Here is a 21,709-nt window from a genome sequence, read left to right on the forward strand (position 1 = left end):
GCAGACTGATGTAGGATCATTATTTTAACTGGACCAGATGGGACCACTCACTTTCATGAACGAGGTACTATGATTTTAATCTTTTAATATCTTTGGTATTGCAGTTACCTACTTAGTATAATGTACTCCTTAAAGGATGTACAAATATGTACAAAGTGTGGCTCTTCATAGTTTAGTTTGCATAGCATTGCATTGTATCTAAAAACAGTGCAGCGTGTAGGTAGCTGATATTTGATTTTTTGAATTCAAGCTGATTAACAGGAAGTTGGCTGCTATTCAGCGATAGTGTATATTTCCTTCCTCTTTGGGGGTAATAGAGGCCACCCAAACACATGAGATATCAATGGAAAGCCTAGAATGTCCTCTATTTAGTACATCAGGACTTAGTGGGATATCTCAAATAAGTCAAAAGATGTAGACCAAAAAACAAATGTCTATTACAGAGGACATAAACGAATAGGCTGGTTCTCAGGAGGATATGTTGATATGTTGTATGACTTTGTTCTGCTTTCCAGTGTGTCACAATACCCTGAATTTCTTACAGGAACCCACCCTGGAACAATGAGTCTGAAAGCAAAGAAGAAAGCTCGGTGAGTTGCTTTGCTTTTTCTTTAATGTTATGTATACAGTTCTTCCTACTGTATATAAAACAATAGGAAATACTGTTATGCACATCCTACAGAACAGTACTTCTGTAGAAAGTACTGTATGCAAAAAATATGTGGCTCTATAGTACTGTAGGAAGTGCTGATGCATATTAATATGATTTTTGGCGCTAATGTGATTTTTTTCATTTTACTTGTAGGTCAAATTATTTATTGAATTGAATTACTGCTCAGTGTGTAATTATTTGAATCACTATATGAAATGTTTTTATTAGTCTGTGAGTGCACATCTTCAGTCATTTCCATGAGTACCTGCCCCTTTTAAATTTATTGTCCCATAAAGTATCTTCTGATTTCATCACAAGCTGTTATCTGATTGAAAGTTGAGAACTTTATGGCTAAGAATACAAGTAAAATACACAAGCTTGTTTAATATTAGCTCTTTCCTATAATCAGTGTATCAGGAGGACTCACTTTGGTTTAATTTAAATTCAAACTCAGTGCTTTTTAATTTCTCTGCTGATACTGTTGCTTTTTATAGGACTTCTTTCGGGGCCACAGCACCGCCCTTCATTGACTACTTGAAAGATATTCTACGTCGATATCCAGATGGCGGACAAATTTTGAAGGTTGGTGTAATGTTTTGCCAAAAGCCCATTTTATCAGTTACTTCTTAAAGTACTTCATGGGGTTGCAAAATGATTTTCAATCCTTTAGAAATCCGGTTTCAAAACTGTCCCTTGGCTCTGATCAGTAAATGCTTTCCTAATGAATGAATGGTCTCAGTTACTCATTTTGGCATTTTGTACCTTGCTGATAAAAAACCATTAAGTCCATTTTGTAAATCATTTTTAAATAAATCATAATCTGATCATTTAAACTGTCACAAAGGAGGGTTATCTAGTCTGTGCTAACGGGCTAACTCCTTGTTATTAAAAAACACTGTTTTCACAGTAAGATACACCATTGTACACCCAGTTTCCAAAAAAATAACAAGATCATGACAGCAAAAAAAACACGAAGATTGTGGCCTCATAACAGACTTCAGTGACTAATATCACCGTGGTTCTGTCCAACTTTCATAGTGTGAAGAACTCATGAACTAATTTTGACCAAATTTCACACAAATGGATACGTTTTGGGAAATGATGATATTTTATATCCAAAGGGTCAAACTTCTGGTTTACAGTAACATAATATTTAAAAAAAAAACACTTTTCTGGCCATTGTTCAATACTGCAAATCAAATCACTTTTATTGTCACATCACATGTGCAGGTACACTGGTACAGTACATGTGAGTGAAATTCTTGTGTGCGAGCTTCACAAGCAACAGAGTTGTGCAAAATACAATAATGTAAAACAAGCAAAATATAAAATGGCTAATCTAAAAAGTAATAAATATATGTACAATATGTAAAGGTATATACATTACTGAATGTGTATACTAAATATGTTTTTCTACGTGTGTGTGTTTGAGTGTGTATATAGTATGTATATACATGTTTTACAAATGAAATAAAGTAAACAATAAAATAAGATATATAAAATATACAGAGGTTGGTATGTGCAAAACAGTGGTATTTATATACAGTATGGAGTGCATAATGTTGAAGTTCCAGTAGTGAGGGTGAGGTGTCTATGAAGTGTTCAGCAGTCTGATGGCCTGATGGAAAAAGCTGTCTCTCAGTCTGCTGGTACGGGACCGGATGCTGCAGAACCTCCTTCCTGATGGAAGTAGTCTGAACAGTTTATGGCTGGGGTGACTGGAGTCCTTGATGATCCTCCCTGCTTTCCTCAGGCACCGCTTCCTGTAGATGTCTTGGAGGGAGGGAAGCTCACCTCCAATTATCCGTTCAGCACACCGCACTACTCTCTGGAGAGCTTTGCGGTTGTGAGCGGTGCTGTTGCCGTACCAGGTGGTGATGCATCCAGTGAGGATGCTCTCAATGGCACAGCGATAGAAGGTCCTGAGGATGCGGGGGCTCATGCCGAATCTTTTCAGTCTCCTGAGAAAGAAGAGGCGCTGCTGCGCCTTCTTCACTGTTTTGTTTATGTGTACTGACCACGTAAGATCCTCAGCCAGATGTACACCAAGGAAGCGGAAGCTGCTCACTCTCTCCACAGCGGCGCCGTTGATGGTGATGGGGGTGTGTACTCCTCTGCACCTCCGGAAGTCCACTATCAACTCCTTTGTCTTTGCGACGTTGAGGGTGAGATGGTTGTCTTGACACCAGTGGGTCAGGGCGCTGACCTCCTCCCTGTAGGCCGTCTCATCACCGTTGGTAATAAGACCCACCACTGTAGTGTCGTCCGCAAACTTCACAATGACGTTGGAGTTTCTAGTGGCCGTGCAGTCGTAGGTGTAGAGTGAGTACAGGAGAGGGCTCAGTACACACCCCTGTGGAGCACCAGTGTTCAGTGTGATGGGGGATGAGGTGGTGCTGCCCAGTCTGACCACTTGGCGTCTGTCAGACAGGAAGTTAAGGATCCAGCTGCCGAGGGAGCTGCTCAGTCCTAGATCCTGTAGTTTCCTGTCCAGCTTCGAGGGAACGATGGTGTTGAATGCTGAGCTGTAATCTACAAACAGCATTCTCACATACGTGTCTCTCTTCTCCAGGTGTGACAGGGCAGCATGGAGTGTCAGGGCTATGGCATCATCAGTGGACCTGTTGTGGCGGTATGCGAACTGTAGAGGGTCCAGTGAGTCGGGTAGTGCAGAGCAGATGAAGTCCCTGACCAGCTTCTCGAAGCATTTGCTCACGATGGGGGTCAGGGCTACGGGTCGCCAGTCGTTCAATGAGGAGATGGTGGAGGATTTGGGTACAGGGACGATGGTGGCCATTTTGAAGCAGGCTGGGACTACAGACAGAGAGAGGGAAAGGTTGAAGATGTGTGTAAACACTCCAGCCAGCTGAGCCGCGCATGACTTCAGGACGCGGCCGGGAATCCCGTCCGGACCAGTAGCTTTGCGTGCGTTCACCCTCCTGAAGCACTTCCGCACATCCTCCTCAGACACAGTGTGCGCACTGACGTCATCCGCGGTGCGCACACTGTCCGGTCTCGTGGTGTTCGCTGTGTCGAATCTAGCGTAGAATACGTTTAGATCCTCACACAGAGAGGCCGTGGTCTGCGGTGTGCTGGTTTTCCCTCTAAAGTCTGTGATCGTGTTTAGTCCCTGCCACATACTCAGAGGGTTGTCAAAATGTTGCTCCACCCTGTCCCTGTACTCACGTTTGGCTGCTTTGATCGTCTTCCGGAGTTGGTAATGTGCGTGTTTGTAGTCCGATGTGTTCGCGGAGGCAAAAGCGGTGCTCCGTGCCGCCAGTGCTGTGCGAACATCTCTGTTAATCCAGGGTTTTTGATTTGGGAAGGATTTAACTGTTCTGGATGGGACGACATCTTCCACGCATTTTCTGATAAATCCGCAGACTGAGTCTGTGTACTCATCAATGTCTTTAGCAGCCACGTGAAACATTTCCCAGTCCGCGTGATCAAAACAGTCCCGCAGCGTAGACTCCGATTGGTCCGACCAACGGTGCACCGCCCTCAGGGTTGGAGCTTCCTGTTTCAGCTTCTGCCTGTAGGCGGGCAGGAGCAGGATGGAGCGGTGATCTGATTGGCCGAATGGGGCGCGGGGGAGGGCTTTGTATGCATCCCGGAAAGAGGTGTAGCAGTGGTCAAGAAGCCGGTCTCCACGAGTGCTGAAATGGATGTGTTGGTGGAGTTTTTGTGAGACTTTCTTCAGGTTACCCTTATTAAAGTCCCCGGTCGTGATAAACGCCGCCTCTGGGTGTGCGGTTTCCTCACTGCTGATCGCGCTGTACAGTTCCCTGAGTGCTCGGTCAGTGTCGGCTTGTGGGGGAATGTAAACCGCCGTAATAATCACTGCTGTGAATTCCCTCGGTAGCCAGAATGGCCGGCACTTAATCATCAGGTACTCCAGGTCCGGTGAGCAGAAAGATTTGACCGGGTGCACGTTCGCATAATCACACCAGCTGTTGTTGATCATGAAACATACACCACCGCCTCTGCTTTTCCCAGTAAGCTCCTGTGACCTGTCCGCGCGGTGCACAGAGAACCCCGGTAGTTGTATTGCGGAGTCCGGTACCTTGTCCGATAGCCAGGTTTCTGTGAGGCAGATCACGCAGCAGTCCCGCATCTCTCGCTGGAATGAGATCCGTGCCCGAAGCTCGCACAGCTTGTTCTCCAGAGACTGCACATTAGCCAGTAATAAACTGGGTAACGGTGGTCTGTTAGTGCGCCGTCTCAGTCGAACCAGAACGCCAGATCTTCTCCCTCTGCGTCGGCGTTTGCGGCCTCCACGGGCCCAGAACAAAGGCGTCTCAGGTGAGATGAATGGGGGGTCTGCAAACGGAGGGTCCGTGTTGCAAAACTTGAACTCCGGAAAGTGATGAGAAAGTCCATCTTTTATGTCCAGTAAGGTTTGTCGGTCGTACACAAGGAGACATGTGCTACTCGTGAAAAAATAAAGAAAAAGTAAAATTAAACACAAAAAACAGCTGTTGCTTGGGGGAGCTCGCGACGAGGCTGCCATACTCGGCGCCATCTTGAAAACACTAATCCTAGATGTGTACCTTGTGAGTATTGTGTGACTATTTGATCTTTTTTGCTGCTTGGATGCAGTTTCTTTGTAGTAACAAATATATTTAAAACTCTTTTGGCTATCATAGCTATAAACTTGTGTGTGGAATCAGCTTTACAAGTCAAATGTGAGCATATGTAATATGTTTTTTAAACTTCAAGATCTGTACCGCAAACAACATTCTCTATCCTAGATACTTGACTTGGATAAGAATCAAATTAGTAGATTATTGGAAACATAGATGTAAACTGCAAGTTGACTGCAAGCATTACTATAATTCTGTTTTTTTTTCTGAGGTTTTGCACCACTTGCACCGCATAAGCACCATGTACATTAGTGTTCTTGTGCATTTGACCATACTGAGTTGCCTTTTTTATGTGCTTTAATGTTGGAAGAAAATGTGAAAATATAATACAGTACAATTCAACACTAATAGTATACAGTTGTGTTCAGAAGTTTACATACACAGGGGCATGAATGTCATGATAATTTTGGACTTTCAGTGATTTTTTTTGAAAACTAAGAATTGTATGCACAGGTTTGGATTTATTTTGGATTTTCCCTAATCCACCCCAGGGTCAAAGATATATATTAAGTTAGCCTTCTTTATCCGTCTCAAAACCAGTTTTGATATGCGTTTAGGATCATTGTCATGTTAGAACACTCAATTGTGTTTAAATTTCAAATGTCTGACTGTTGGTTGGACGTAAAGTTGAAGAATTTTTAAAGTGGTCAATTTTCAATATTCCATCCCCTTTGTGTAATGTACCAGTACCACAGCAAAACAGCCCCAAAGCATGATGCTATTGACATCATGCTTGACAAACTGGCACACTGTTCTTAGGTTTGAAAGACTCACCTTCACTGCTTTTCATTGTGGCCAAATACCTGAATCTTGTCTGACTATAAAACTTTTCTCCTGAATGTATTTGGCTTGTCCTTGTGGGAAGCTGCAAATTTTAGTTGAGCAGAAGGTGCCAATTTTGGAGCAGGGGCTTTTTTCTTGGTTGGCACCCTCTAAGTCCAGGGCGAGACAAAAATGGGTCTTTAAGAAATAAATGTAAATCCTGTAAACTTTCAGTTGTAGTCGGTCATGATTTAATAATGATGATAAGAAGTTAATAGGCCTTGGCATTGTAAAAGACACTGTAGAACCTTCAGTAGCACTTAAAAGATTTAAGTGACTGTATGTATATAATATATATATATTATATTTTGGCCTTCTGTGGATTAGAGAAAATCTAAAATAAATTCAACCTTGTGCATCCAATTCTTAAAAACCCTCTGGTCAGCTGCTTGGAGTTTTACTGGCCCGTGTATGTTTTTATTGGGTTCTGAAATAAGGTTTTATGTTTATATTTTCAAATATTAATGGAATATTTTATATTATTTCACTTTTAATCTGTTACAAAAAAACTTTAAGTAAATATGGTGTAGTACACCCCATGTCCCCTTTAGCCTCACCCCTGTTTGCTGAAGGTATCGCTTTTATGAAATTAAATGATGATTTTACCAGTCTGGTGTGAGTGTAACTCCCAGGAGCTTTTTTCCAGTAAAGGTTTTAATGGTAATTACAGGAAGAGCCCTGCTGTTTTGGACGCTAGAAAAGCGTTTTCTTTCACTCATCCGGACCTCACCATTCTCACTAACGGCTCTGACTCTTTGCTCTGTGTAAACAGACTCTGGCTCCACATTAAACTGTGCCAGCATCAACATCACTGCTGCTATTGTGTTATCAGTGTTTTTGAAAAGCTAGCATTTACATTGTTTGACAAATGAGCGTGCTAAACACAGCATAGAAGAATTTGTGTTGAGAATGTTTTTAGAATTAAATTACTTGATGAATTTTTGCAGCCCTACTAGCTTCCATTGGCTGTCTTCTGTTAATGGTTGTTGTTTTTTTTTGGTCAATCAGGAACTGATTCAAAATGCAGATGATGCTCAAGCCACAAAAGTGGTTTTCATCCATGATGAGCGAAGCTATGGGACTGAGAGCCTTTGGACTGAAGAACTGGGAAAATATCAAGGTATTTATTGAATAACAATAAATAAACAACCTTTTTTCAAAAACATATGTTTCTAACGTTTCTTTTACTTTTTACATGAAAAAATGTTAAAAAGAAAAAACAGACAATAAGGAAAATAGATTGTTTGGGGGGGGGGGGGGGCAGTCTTTTTTTCAGTATTTCTTTTTCTTTTTTTTTTTGTATTATCACAAAGCCATGAGAATGTTTTATTTTTACGAAGGTCCTGCTCTCTATGCCTACAACAATGCCGCATTCACTGAGGACGACTGGGGAGGAATTCAGATGGCTGGAAGGAGTGTCAAGCGTGACGACCCAAACAAAGTCGGGAGGTTTGGAATCGGCTTCAACTCTGTTTACCACATAACAGGTGAAACTATGTATAGTTATCACACTTGATAAGAGTAATGTTTTTTTTAAATAAACAATTGACAGTAGCATATCTTTACTTTGTTCATAGATGTGCCAAGTATATTCAGTTCAGGCCACCTTGGCATGATGGATCCCCAAGAAAAAGTATTTGGAGAGAGAAGTGGAGGGTTTCGGTGGTCTTTGGATGATTCTGAAGACCAAGAAGTTCTGTTGAATATGAGTGATCAGTTTCAACCATTTAGAGATATAATCTCACATGTATGTGAACATGGATGGTCAAAAGTTGTCCTGGAGGATCAGCACTTCAATGGGACAATTTTTAGATTTCCTTTACGCAATGAAGCATCAGAAATTTCTGATAATCTGTATGACTCGGATAAAGTGGTTGAGCTTTTTGATAGCTTCATTGCAGATGCAGATTTGAGCCTCCTCTTCTTGAAAAATGTCACCTCCGTGTCCTTGTTACATATTAGTGAAGATGGAGCTGTTAACACCAGACTTGAAGTGAAATCCTCAGTCCCCACAGATGGTGTTTTGGAGCCAGAAGAGGAGTCAGTCACTGAGGGTCTAACAAGGTTCAAAGTTATAACTGTGAGTTCAGAAGACCAAAAAGAGACAAAGTGGCTTCTGACAACATGTACCATGAAAGAGGGCGTTGCAGAAGATCTTGATTTGCTTACAAAGAAGTTGAGCTTTTTACCTCAAGTTGACCTGGCATTCCCCTGTGGTGAGAAGAGAGACTGTAGCCAGAGCAGACTGAGCTGCTTTCTCCCCCTTCCAAACAATGAATCCAATAAGACAGGACTCCCAGTTTATGTCAATGCATGCTTTGGCCTCACAGACAATAGAAGACACATCAAATGGCAAGAGGAAGACCAGAGACATGATGAACATGCTTTGTGGAATGAAATGCTGATGAAGAAGGTGTTTCCACAAGCATACATCAAGATCATTCAAGATGCCATCAAACTTGCCCAAAAATCTATCCTCCCTGTTTCCTCTGTGTACAATCTGTGGCCAGATCTCACTCAGATACAACACAAAGAAAAATGGCATGCTCTCACTCTGGATGTTTTTCATCACTTATTCAGACAGAACGTGGCCATCCTCTCTCTTGCTAAAGATGAAAGACAGTTTATCTCTCCATCAGCAGCTGTTTTCCCCTGCAATGGCCCAACAAGCACCAATATATTGTCTGGCATTAAAAGGGCTTTGGTGTCATCTGGAGAAAATCTTGTCACTTTACCAGCTAGTGTTGCAAGGGCCATGAATGAGGCCTACCCAAACCCTACTACCCTGAAACATGTGACTCCAGCATTCCTCAGGGCCATTCTCCACAGGACCGGTGTGGATAACATCACTAAAGATGACAAACTCAGTCTTTTGGAGTACATTTTGGGTGATGAACAATACAAAGAACTTGAGGGTCTTCACCTCCTTCCACTCAGTGATGGCTCTTTCAGAGCGTTCACATACAAAGAGGAAGACACTGCTTTGATTGACAGCCATGAATTTCCGAGGTAGGATTTTCATACATCTATCAATATTTAAAATAAATGTTATATTCATTATGACTAAAGTTGCCATTTTTATGTGTTATTCACATATTGATTGTAACTGAATATTTGGAAGGTTCAGGAATATTTCTATACTGAATGAACTCTTAACAGTTTGATCGACAGAATCCATTGCACTTTTTTATAGAGTCTTGCTGCCATTCTGCAAACACCTCTTCATCCCACATGATCTGACTCCAGCCTGCAGTGCCCATCTGAAAGAACTGGCCAGAAGAAGTAAGTCAAAGTAATTTTAAAGAATGCAGAGTCATTTGTACACAGCTACACATTTTAGCACACACATTTATTCTTATCTTTTAAAAAAATCTTTTTAATCTGCTCTTCAGATTTCTTCAAGGTCACCAACATTGATGCATCCCATGTGGCTGAATATGCAAGACGATATTTGCCACCAGACTGGAAGCAGACAGGGAAGAACCTTGTTACATGGGACAACAACAACAGTCAGCATCCACCTTTAGACTGGTTCCAAGAATTCTGGAGGTTTCTCAACAGTCATTTTAATGAGTTAAGTCCTTTCACTGACATACCTCTAATACCAGTTAGTCCTCTGTCTTGCAGTCAGACTGTATTAGTAGCAAAACTACAGCAGAGCACAACCCTGATCTTTCAGAAAAGTAAACAGCTGAATTTACCAGACCAAATAGCTCAGCTGGTGAACAAAGTTGGTGGCACAGTGGTGAGAGGAAATGAGTGGCTCAAGCATGAAGACCTTGACTCGTACGTCCTGTGCCCATCTCCAAGGAGTGTTTTGAAAGTCCTGATGAATTTAGATTTCCAGCATCTTATCACAGAACTCACATCTACCTCTCACACAGCACGCAATGAACTGAAAGATTATCTTTCTTATCTGGATTCTCTCTCAAAAACAGAGAAAGATTTTCTCTTGAAGTTGCCTTTGTTTCAAACCATGAAAGGAAAGGAAAGTGTTGCAGCTCAATCAAAACAAGCTGTGATTCTGATCTCAGGCCTAACAGTACCAACAGAGCTCCCTATGCCTGATTCCATAATCCAGTGTTCTACTGAGACTGACCGCAGACTGTTACAGCTGCTCAAAGTTCATCTCTTGGACACTGCCAAAGCAGCCAATGTTCTTGTCGACAGCATAAGCAAAGGCGCTTGTAGCAGTGAAGACATTAATAAGATAATGACTTGGATTTTACAGCATGGTAAGGTGCTTTTCTCACAAAACGAATCCCTGAAATGTAGCTGTAAGGACTTGAGCTTCATTGAAATGAATGGACAGCTGAAAAAAGCCTCTGACTTTTTTGATCCAAGAATTCAGACTTTTAAAGTCATCTTTGAGTCAGACTTCTTTCCACCGCCTTCATACACTCATTCACTGCAGATGCTGGAAAGCTTAACAGAAATCGGATTACTGAATAAAGAGATAGATGTCTCACCGGAACATTTGCTACATGCTGCCACGCTGACTGACAAACTGTGTGTGAACTCACAAACTGAGGCTCTAAGAAGAGCTCAGGTTCTGTTGGGAATGTTGGAAAGTAATGATTTACTGTCAAAGTTTTCTCACAGACAGCTTCATTGCCTCAAAATGTTAAAATGGATCCCATGTGAACAACCTGGAAGTGAAAAACAATTCAGTGATAAATCTCAGAAGTATTGTTTGTTTTGCCCAAATGAAATAAGACATTCTGTGTATAAGGACATTGTTGGACATGTAATGCCTCTGGTAGGGAAGCTCAGTGACAGAGTTAGCAACAGCCTTGGTCTCAAAGACCTACCACCACCTGAAAAAGTGATTGAGAATCTGTCAGTCTTGAAATCAAAAGCACTGGAAATGGCTAATCCTGACACAGATGTAGACTTCAAAAGACAGCTGCACAGCATTTACAAACACATGCAAGACAATGTCTCTGTATTTGTTACAATGATGAGCAAGGAGACATGCTGGCTATGGACTCACAACCAGTTTGTTGCACCCCAGGATCTGGTTCTTGAATACCCAAATAATCTAGATCTGAGTTCTTACATTGGGAAGGTGCCAAGTGAATTTTTGCCGTACAGAACATTGTTCCAGAAATTTGGCCTGAGAAAAGTACTTTCAAATGAAGACATTTTGGGCATTCTGTACTCCATCCAGCAAACAATTGAAGCAAAACAACCGCCAGTTGCAAGTTCCTCTGAGGTCAAAGTGTCAATAGAAATTCTCAACTGGCTCTGGAAAGAGAAGAAAACAGTTCAGGATGACATCCCAGTGCCAGTTATTGCTGAGGGAGGAAAATTTACCCTTAAACCACGATCAACAGCTCTCTTCTGTGATGTAAGCAAAAATGGACTAAAAGAACTAAACTGCAGAGAAGAGGAAATTTATGTCATACATGAGGAAATCCCAAAAGCAGCGGCTGAATGGCTGGAAATTCGTTTTCTCAGTACCCACATCCTTGATCCAGAGGAGATAGGAATAGAGCAGTATGGACAATCTGAACCAATGACAATGAGGATAAAAAACATTCTTAAAGAGTACGATGAAGACAGTGACATTTTCAAAGAGCTCATCCAGAATGCAGAGGATGCTGGGGCAGATGTTTGCAAGTTCTTGGTGGATTTCAGAGTACACCGAGATGCCCCTGAAAGCCTGATTGACCCTGACATGGCTCTTTGTCAGGGACCTTGTCTTTGGGCTTTCAATAATGAGCAGTTCACAGCAGAGGATTGGAAAAATATTGTCAGAGTTGGCTCAGCCTCAAAGGAAAACAAAGTGGAAAAAATTGGAAAGTTTGGACTTGGATTCAACACTGTGTATCATGTGACAGATGTCCCCTCCATCCTTAGTGGCAACACTCTTCTCATACTTGATCCAAATGTTACTCATCTCACAAAGCATATCAAACACAAAACAAATCCTGGAATCAAGCTGGATCTCACTCAACAGCGACTCTTTCATTGTTTTCCTGGTCAGTTTGGATCATATGAAAACATTTTTGACTGTAATTTTACCAGAAAAAGTCCTCCTGATCCCTATCCAGGAACTCTGATCAAACTACCTTTCCGAAGTGAAGAAGAGGCTGTCAAATCAGATATAAGCACAAATGTGTATCAAAAACACAATATCCTTGATTTTCAACATCTCTTTTCTAAGAATTCACAAACCCATCTGCTTTTTTTAAAGAACATCATTACATTATCCCTCCAAAATATCCCACACAATGGATCAACTCCACCAAGAGAAAGTGAAATAGAGACCATCTTCTCTGTGTCCAAAACCACTGTGAGTGCAATGGAGATTCCTGATGACAGCAGTGTGTCAAAGTTACGTGAAGCTGAGAAATCACTGATGAAACTTGATGGTAAATGCAAAGGACTAATTGAATCTTGCACAGTCAGAATTATCCAAATATCCAGTCAGCAGTCTAACGAAACTAAACTTCAGTTCTGGCTCCTGTACAACTGCTTTGGGACAGATGAGTCCTTTAAAATGGCCCTTCACATAAACAAGCAGGCCAGTTTCTCTTTGCCCATTGGAGGGATTGCTGTGCCTTTGCAAAATGATCCAGAAACTGGAAAATTCACCACATTACGAACAGATCTTGTTGGACAGGCCTTTTGCTTCCTTCCTCTTCCCATTCACACAGGTCTTCCTGTCAATGTAAATGGCACATTTGCGGTGACAAGCAACCGAAAAGCTCTGTGGGAAACTGGAGTGAAAAATGACTGGAACAAAGCTCTCCTTCAGGATCCAGTAGTGACAGCATATGTTACTGTACTCAAGGCACTAAAGAAAATGTCAGAAAATAAACAGCTGGTGAGTTACTGTTATCATACCTTTTGGCCTGAGAGAGAGAAAGTGACTGAAACTTTCAAGCCTTTAGTGGATGCACTTTACTCAACCATTGTTGATGACTCTGTTGATCTAGAACTCTTTAGTGATGGAGAACAATGGTTCTCAATGAACAATGCCATATTTCTACATGAGAGCATTGAAAATGATGAAAAGATTGGTGACCTTGCAGTTCAAGTTTGCAAGAAATATGCAAAAGGACCCAATCATGTTGTTCCTCTTCCACTGTGGCTGAGAAACAGCTTCAAACAGGCTGGCCTAGAAAAGGTTTTACAAAACAGGACCTGGAACTGGGAGAAGTTCTACAGAGAAGCAGTGTTTAATAACCTAACTACAATGGACTCGAAGAGTAGAGATACCCTTGTGCTGCATGCTATTGACCTTCATATCAAAGAAATTGACAGTCTGCTGCTCTGCTATGCATGCATACCCACAAAGGGTGGACAGCTCCAACATGTCAGGAAACTTGTGAATCCTACAGGGAAAGTGGCCTGTCTTTTTGAACCAAAAGAGGGACGCTTGCTTGATGGATCTGAAAATGACTTCAGATCTCCAAAAAGGATTCAGCGTTTGTTGGAACTCGGTATGGCAAATGATCATCTCCCATTGGAAGACATCACAGAGAAAGCAGGCACAATTAATAAAACCTGGAGCATTGACAAAACGAAAGCATTTGTGCACTTGAAGTGCCTTTTTGAACTGATGAAGAATCACATTTATGATAAAGACTCTCACCACTGGAAAACACTGAGGACAACTGCATTTCTTCCAGCATTTTCCCCTGGTGATGCAAAAATGGAAGGAAATGTAACACTTAAAAGGCCCACTGATGTTTTTAGTGACAAATGCTCCCTTCTCGTTAACATGACACAACCAGTGCTGGATAATAGTAATTTGAAAATACACCACAGTGATCCAGTCCTAAAGATCTTGGGCGTGAACAGCACTCCGAAGCCAGAGGTGGTGCTCCAGCAGCTGCATGAAGGAAGCAAACAAGCACACTCCATTGACAGATCCATGCTTTACAAAATAGCATTTGAGTGTTATAAGTGTCTGGATCAGTGGATCTGTGACTCTGGAAATACCACTTACATTTCACAACAAGCAAGTTCATTTCCATTCATCCTCAATGGGGAAACATTTGTGAATGTTGACCGTGTAGCTGAGAATGTGCAATTTGAAGCAAAGCCCTATCTCCACGTACTTCCAGCTGCCTTCACAAGCTTCAGGAACCTCTGGACATGTATAGGTGTTGAAAAACAATTCACGATCACTCAGTTTCTTACTGTGTTGCAGGAATTACAAGCTCAACATGGAAACAAGCCCCTACCAAAGAGTGATCTCTCAGTTGTCTTCACAATTTTAAACAAAGGGATATTTGAGGCCAAAGTCAAAATCACGGATGACTGTCTGATACCCAATGAGCATGGAGTTTTGCAGTTTGCTAGTGAGCTATTTTACAATGACAGCCCATGGATGCCACTCACTTCAGGTGTCACATTATGTCACGAGAATATCCCACGAGCTATGGCTCGCCACCTTGGAATCAAAACAACAAGGCATCATTCTCTGGAAACCCACATAGTTGATGACATGTCACCGTTTGCTTTTGACTTTGAACAGCAGGAACAGCTGACTGTTCGTATTAAAAACATAATTTCAGCCTATCCATCAAAGAAGGATATCCTTAAAGAGCTTATCCAAAATGCTGATGATGCAGAAGCAACAGAAATTCACTTCATCTGGGACAAAAGACAACATGGGAAAGAAAAAACATTTGGGAAGAAATGGAACAATCTCCAGGGTCCAGCACTTTGTGTGTTCAACAACAAAGTGTTTTCTGATGCTGACATTAAGGGAATTCAACAGCTGGGAGAGGGAGGAAAGCACAACACCCCAGGGAAGATAGGGAAGTACGGAGTTGGATTCAACTCTGTTTACCATCTGACTGACTGTCCTTCGATCCTTACAGGGGATGCAGTACTTTGCATTTCTGACCCCAATCAAAAATACATTGAAAATCACTCAAATAACCAACGACATGGCATTGGCTATAAACTAGCTGACACTTTCAAAGAAATGTATGTAGATGTCTACAAATCATTTCTTCCAGACAAATTTTCTCTTAAAGAGGGCACCATGTTCAGATTACCTCTGAGAATGGGTACAAATGCAAATACCTCCAAAATATCACAGCAAGGAGTCACTGACCACGACATGAAAGAACTGTGCTCTGCCCTGTCTGAAGATCCTGAAGGACTAATTCTCTTTCTGAAAAACATCTGCAAAATCACAGTCCATGAAATCAGTGAAGATTCAGGAGGACTTAAAACCATCTTTGAGGTTGAAAAAAATCTGCCACAGAAAAGTCAGGACGAGAAAGAAGCTTTTGTAAAACATCTACAAAATGCACTGCAATCAGACAAATTAGCAACACAAAAGACTTTCTATGAAACCACAATTTCCACCTCAGATAAAAGACAAAGTAAGTGGATTGTTGCAGAACAGTTTGGCTCCTTCAAAGACAGCTTTGAATTAAAACTATCAGACAAACTTCCCCAAGCATCATTAGCTGCACGTGTGAACACAAAAGGATCCAGCGTCATGGATTTTAAAGGAGAAGCCTTTTGTTCACTTCCTTTGCCAGGGAAAACTGGACTGCCAGTACATGTCAATGGAAACTTTGAGGTTGATTCTGCCAGGAGAAGCCTTTGGAAAGAAGATGGGAAGAGTAAGAAATCAACCTGGAATGAGATTTTGAACCAGAACGTCATTGCTCCACTTTATGCAGATCTCCTGCATCACATCAGGCGCAGCATTGCAGTCAAGAAAGTTTCAGTTGCAAGTACTGACTCATGTTTCAGTACAGAATACTTGTGTTTTTGGCCAACTGTGTCCAAAGACGTTTGTCCAGACTGGCATGAAATGATACATGAAGTATACAGATCACTGAAAGGAAAAGGCCTTGATGTAATCCCTGTGATGAAGAGCTCAACACGGAAAATTGCAGATAAAAAAATTAAAGAATACTCTTTTGACTGGTGTAATGTCAGTGAAACAGACTCTACTAAGTCACTTTATCTGACAACCTCAGGAAATTTCAAGCTGAACAACATTTTGGAAGATCTTGGAATGAAGCTGGTTCCTTATTCCACAAACATGCAGAGGATTTGGACAAGTTTCAGATCTGCTGGGGTTGAAGTGAAAGAGGTCAGTCCCTCCACTGTGCAGACTTTTCTACGAGCAAAACCTCTCAATGATCCAACCCAAACAGATGAGGATTTGCCTTTACCCATAAGTGCCACTTTGATCAAAGATGAGAAAAGATGTTCAGAGCTCTTGAGATTTTGTTTAAAAGTTTTCTCCTCAGAAAAGGTCACCCAGGACAATGCCAGTTTGCTCGAACGACTTCCGCTTCTTCTCACAAAAGATAAAGTATTGACAGTTTTCAACTCCCAGTCGCTCAAGTGGATATCAGGATATGAAGATCTCTTCTTTCACTACGAGAACAAATTTGCAGACTATCAGACAAACAAAGACCACATTAAACTTCTTCAAAGTTTAAAACTCATCCAAAAAATGACATTGCCCTGCTCAGAGAAATATCTGAAACCATTAATTCAGCATCTTCTTAAGAACTGTGAAGTTGATCCGCACAGTGGTCTTCATGTCCCAAATGAGAAAATGTTAAAGTGGCTGAAATCACTTTGGATGTTCATAACAAGTGAAATTAAAGCACCAACATCTAGAGATGACGAGTCAAGTCTGACACTAAGTGATGTGATGAAAACCTTTAGCGACTGCTACATTTTACCTGTTGTGTGTCCAAGGTTGAAGAACAAGCACTTGCTGCAAACAACGAAACACATTTCAAGTGTTGTGTTTGCCTCACAGAAACACAAAAACATATCAGGCATCCTCTTTAAACTTGGTTTTATGAGTTTTGATCATGTTTTCTTCTCTAAGATGGACCGAGAGGTACGTTCATGTCTACAGCATGAGCTTCTCGATGTAGATGATCAAAGCGCAGTGTTGGATCAAGTGTACAAAATTAATCACCCAGAATTTTCCCACCTTTCAAATAATGATATGAAGGAGTTTCAGATGTTCCTGCAATCGGGATTATCCAAGTCCAAAGACAATCAAGAGTATGTGAGGAAACTCAAATCCTTACCAATATTTGAAACAACACATGGTGAACGAGTGAGCATTGATGGACCTAAAAAGGTTTATGTTCTCAACAGCTTTTATTCAGTAAAATTTCCAGATTTGTTCAACCTGCCCAACATCGACAGCATTTTTCTCAAGTTCAACTCTGAGAACCACACACTGTCAGAAACACTCAACATTCAGGTCCTGGATGATTTGCAGTATTTCATGAAGTTCATTCTACCTGTTGTACACCAACTCACAGAGACACAGATTCTTCACAGCCTCAAACTGTTGCTGTCACTACATTACTCTTCAGAGGACAAGAAAACTATCATCTCTTCACTGAAGACAGTGAAACTGATTCGCAGTTCTCAAGGTAGACTGGAGCCTGCATCATACTACTTTGATGAGAGTGTGGAGCTGTACAAACAAATGTTGCCCCAGGTAAAATTTGTTCCTGAGAGATTTTGGACTGAGATTTGTGAAGGAAATGACTACAAAACAGAAAAGGCAAAAGAGCTGGTCAGAGAACTTGGAATGAAGCATGTTGTGTCAAACGATGAGATAATAAATTTTGCATACCAGCTGGAATCAGAAGCAAAAGGAAAAGGAAGAATTGAAGACCTGAAACGGAAATCATCATTAATTTTCAGGAAAGCCTTGAATAAAGCATGTGATGCCAAAGACAACAAGGAAAGGTTGCTGGAAAGCATTGCTGACATCAAATTCATTTTTCCAGTGAATATTCGAAAAGAACTGTCCAACTACCACCAACCATTTGCTCCTGAAGGAACAATGGTTAAAATTAGAGGCTCTTTGATTGAAAAAAATCCAGAACAAGAAGATTTGATTTGGTCCTCAATGTCAATTATAGACCTACCAGTTTATACAACACAGAAACTTATGCAGATGATGAAAAATGCAGGAGCTCATGAGGAACCACCTCCAAACTGTGTTGCCAGTAACATAAGAAACATCTGTCAGTCACCATGTGAAACTGACCAGCTGATCAAAACACGAGCTAAAGTGTTCAGAAGTTCGTACGCTTACCTGCAAGCAAAAAGATTTGAAGGAAACCAGCTGGCTGGTCTTCCTGTTGTGCTGGTTGAAAAAGACACAAAACTTATGAGGCCTAATGACGTGTGTCTGTCGCTCTCCTATGATCTGGACTTCAGACCATATCTGTACAAGATTACTCCAGAAGATGCAATGTATGCACCATTCTTTCAGAAAATTGGTGTGAAGAACGAAGCTACTGCAGAGCAATATTGTAATGTTTTGGCAGCAGTTTACGCTGATTCCTGTGATAAACAAGAACTACATTCGAACCAGCTGAGAACTGTGAAACGAGCTGTTGAGCAGTTGTTTAAGTCAATCAGTGCTCAGGGAAATGAGACACTTCTTGAAAATGTGGAGACTCTGTATCTTCCTGCAGTAGATGGTAAATTATACCCATCATCCACACTCTGCTACAACGACACAGTGTTTGAGGCCAAAAGGTTGGAAGAAGCGCTGGAGAACCAGTTCCTGCTGCTTGAGAAACTCAGTGAATGTCATTTGGGCAACGACAAGTATGAGCATCATCAGCTGTTGCAACTGCTGCCTCAGAAATTTCAGCCAAAGATGCTGTCTGAGTTCACAGAGGAAAGAGTTGTGGAATCAAAGATACAGCTTTGTGAACTTGGGACTGGCTGTGAATTTAGTGGATGGTTTGATAAACATCTCTCCTCAGGAACCTTTAAATATGGATTAATTTGTCTTATTAGAGAGAATTCTCAAGGCAAAATAACACAAGAAGATGCCACTAAAATGTGTGAGAAGATTTTTGGCAGTATACAGATTATCTGCTGCAAAACCTTGGAAACAACACTCTGGCTCGATAAACAGCCACTTCCCAAAACTGATGAAGAAACAGATGTATCTGTGGAACGAGGGCAACAAGGGTGCACCTTTTACTTAAAGCACAATGATGACATGGCTCTCAAAGTGATAAATGAAGTCACCATGACACTGACAAAGGAGATTAATGTTCTTTTAGGAAACAGAATTGCTTCAATTCACCTTCCAGTGCTGGGACAACTCCTCATGTGTGACGATCTGCAAGATGTTCGGAAAACTTTGGCTAAAAATCAGATCCGTGACAGTGCTGAAACTGCAAGTTCCTCTTTTAGTCCAGCAGCCCCTGGGTCAGAGGTTCCAGAAGAATGGCATGATTGTTTGGACATGAATGTCCTCAACAACTTTGAAGAGGGGGAATATGTTGGCTACAGCATTGATGACAAGTACATTTATGCAGTTATTGTTGAAGAACTGCCTGGTCACAATGGACGATATTCATGGAGATACAAAGTACATATTGGACAAGATGAGCCCATTGAAGTCAGCTGTGTTGATCTGTTTCAGTTTAAACGAGAGAAAAAGTTAAAACCAGAAGAAAACACTTGCATGGAGCTGGAACCACTGACAGGAGCTGTGCCACATTATTCTGAACCATCAATAAATTCCTTACCAGCCTCTGTTGAGGAAGCTAAAAGGGAAATTGATAAATGTTTGGCAGAGATCTGGAGGCTTCCTGAGGAGGAGAGGCACAAAGCCATCAAGAGACTGTACTTCAGGTGGCACCCTGACAAAAATCCTGATTGCCAGTCCCTCACCACTGAGGCATTCAAATATATACAGAATCGAGTGGATGAGCTCAGCAAACCCAAAGCTGCAGACTCGACCTTTTCAAGCAGAAATACAAATTTCAGAGGCTTCTATGAACAGTGGAATCAGGAGGCCAGGTATCACAGAAATAGTCGAGAGAGGTTCTCTAGAGGTTATAGAGGTTTCCATTCCTACAACTTCTGGACCCACAATGAAAATGTCCCAAGGCCAGACAGAGAAGAGGCCAGACGCTGGTGTAGACAGGCTCGCTGCGATCTCAATGCAGCTCACAAAGACACTGGTGGAGGGAGCACAGAGTGGTGTCTGTTTAAGGTCCATCAAGCAGTGGAAAAGTCTCTCATAGCAGCATGCTATAAAAGAAATGGACAACGCCCCAACAGCAGCTCAATTTCAGCCACTGCTGCACAAGTTTCCCGCTACAGCCCCCAACTGAGAGATCTGCCTGAGATTGTGAAAAACCTGCAGACACTCGGGGTGGATCCCAAAAGGACTCAATATCCCAACTGCCATCCATATCCCCACATACCGAACGGACAATTCAGATCAGAGAATGAAATGCTGGCACTGAACAAGGCATCTGAGCTCCTTAATAAAATAGAAGAATATGTGAATTAAGGATTTAAAACAAGGCATTGGTCAGTGTAATTGTTTTTCTAAATGTTAAAAGGATGATATCCACAGTGGAAAACTGAAATATTATTTAGCATCACAACCAAAAAGGAATTTAAGTTGTATTTTTTTTCTTTTGAGTAATGATCACTGAATGATGTTAGTATGAAATATAAACAACAAAGGTTTTTGTGCACTTTCATGAATATTTACTTAGGAAACATGTAATCACTGTATGACTTTGTTTTGCTTTACTTTCATTTTGAAGCTGCTCATTTGTGATATTGATATATTATGTGTTTTGTTTTGTTTTGAAAATGCGTATATCAAGTATTTTTTTGTATTCAACTTAGTTGGGATTTTTGACTACTCTTTGGAGTAGGTCATTGGACCGCTTCATTGTTGTTTGGTAAATACCTGCTGGGAAGCAATATACTTACTGTAATATAACATTTATGAAAAGGCAAATGTGAAGACTACTTACTGAGTGAAGCTGCAACTACTGTGGAACACAGGTGTCGAACTCCAGGCCTCGAGGGCCGGTGTCCCGTAAGGTTTTGGATGTGTTCTTGATCCATCACAGCTGATTTAAATGGCTAAATTACCTCCTCAACATGTCCTGAAGTTCTCCAGAAGCCTGGTAATGAACTAATCATTTGATTCAGGTGTGTTGAAACAGGATGATATCTAAAACCTGCAGGACACCGGCCCTTGAGGCCTGGAGTTCGACACCCCTGCTGTAGAAGTTCTGTCTAATGTATTTAGAGATATTCTTACTTATTTTTCTTACATTTTAAACAATTATTACTATTGTCATCCATAAGTTTTGGTGACAGAAGACACTCAGCATGTAATTTTGTTATGTTAAGTGCAAATGCAAAAGAAATTGGCAGAAATCTGTCACAACCTATTATTATCATTTAATAAAAGTTTTCTTATGAAAGAAAAGAAATGGCAATGCCTGTCATATTTCTAAATAGGGGTCAAGGGTTAGCTAATATTACTATAATTAAGTATAAGTGTATAAGAAGTTTAAGATTATTACTCCATTTCATTCATTTCATACTTTCATTCCTTGTTCATTTACTGTATATTCAGGAGTTCTTAAAGGAATAAAGATTACCTACTTTACACTAACTGTGTCTGTTTAATGTGATTTCACTTTTTCACTGTATCATTTAATGTTAATGTGTCAGTGGCCAGAGTGACATAAAAACTGTACCCAGTAATACCAGTCAAATCTGACAGCAAAAAATCTCTGAAGTTTGCTGACTTTGACTCTCTCCCTGAAGTTAA

The 21,709-nt window shown here is 41.1% G+C and overlaps 1 protein-coding gene across 1 annotated transcript; it reads left to right on the plus strand.

Annotated features, from left to right (window-relative positions):
• The first annotated feature begins 561 nt into the window (after window positions 1-561).
• Window positions 562-21,508, plus strand: LOC134645957 (sacsin-like). Its single transcript, XM_063499606.1, has 7 exons — window positions 562-590; window positions 1,147-1,234; window positions 7,126-7,237; window positions 7,458-7,604; window positions 7,695-9,126; window positions 9,311-9,399; window positions 9,510-21,508. The coding sequence occupies exons 1-7, from the start codon at window positions 562-564 to the stop codon at window positions 20,417-20,419; spliced, it is 12,807 nt and encodes a 4,268-aa protein (XP_063355676.1). The 3' UTR covers window positions 20,420-21,508.
• The last annotated feature ends 201 nt before the right edge of the window (window positions 21,509-21,709 follow it).

The sequence above is a fragment of the Pelmatolapia mariae genome, linkage group LG16_19, assembly GCF_036321145.2.
Source record: "Pelmatolapia mariae isolate MD_Pm_ZW linkage group LG16_19, Pm_UMD_F_2, whole genome shotgun sequence".
Taxonomy (NCBI): domain Eukaryota; kingdom Metazoa; phylum Chordata; class Actinopteri; order Cichliformes; family Cichlidae; genus Pelmatolapia; species Pelmatolapia mariae.

Excerpts from the sequence above, each read along its gene's own strand:
- LOC134645957 (XM_063499606.1), top strand. The coding sequence starts at position 562 with ATGAGTCTGAAAGCAAAGAAGAAAGCTCG. Across the intron at positions 591-1,146 it reads AAAGCAAAGAAGAAAGCTCG|GACTTCTTTCGGGGCCACAG; the intron begins GTGAGTTGCTTT and ends TGCTTTTTATAG. Across the intron at positions 7,605-7,694 it reads CTCTGTTTACCACATAACAG|ATGTGCCAAGTATATTCAGT; the intron begins GTGAAACTATGT and ends CTTTGTTCATAG.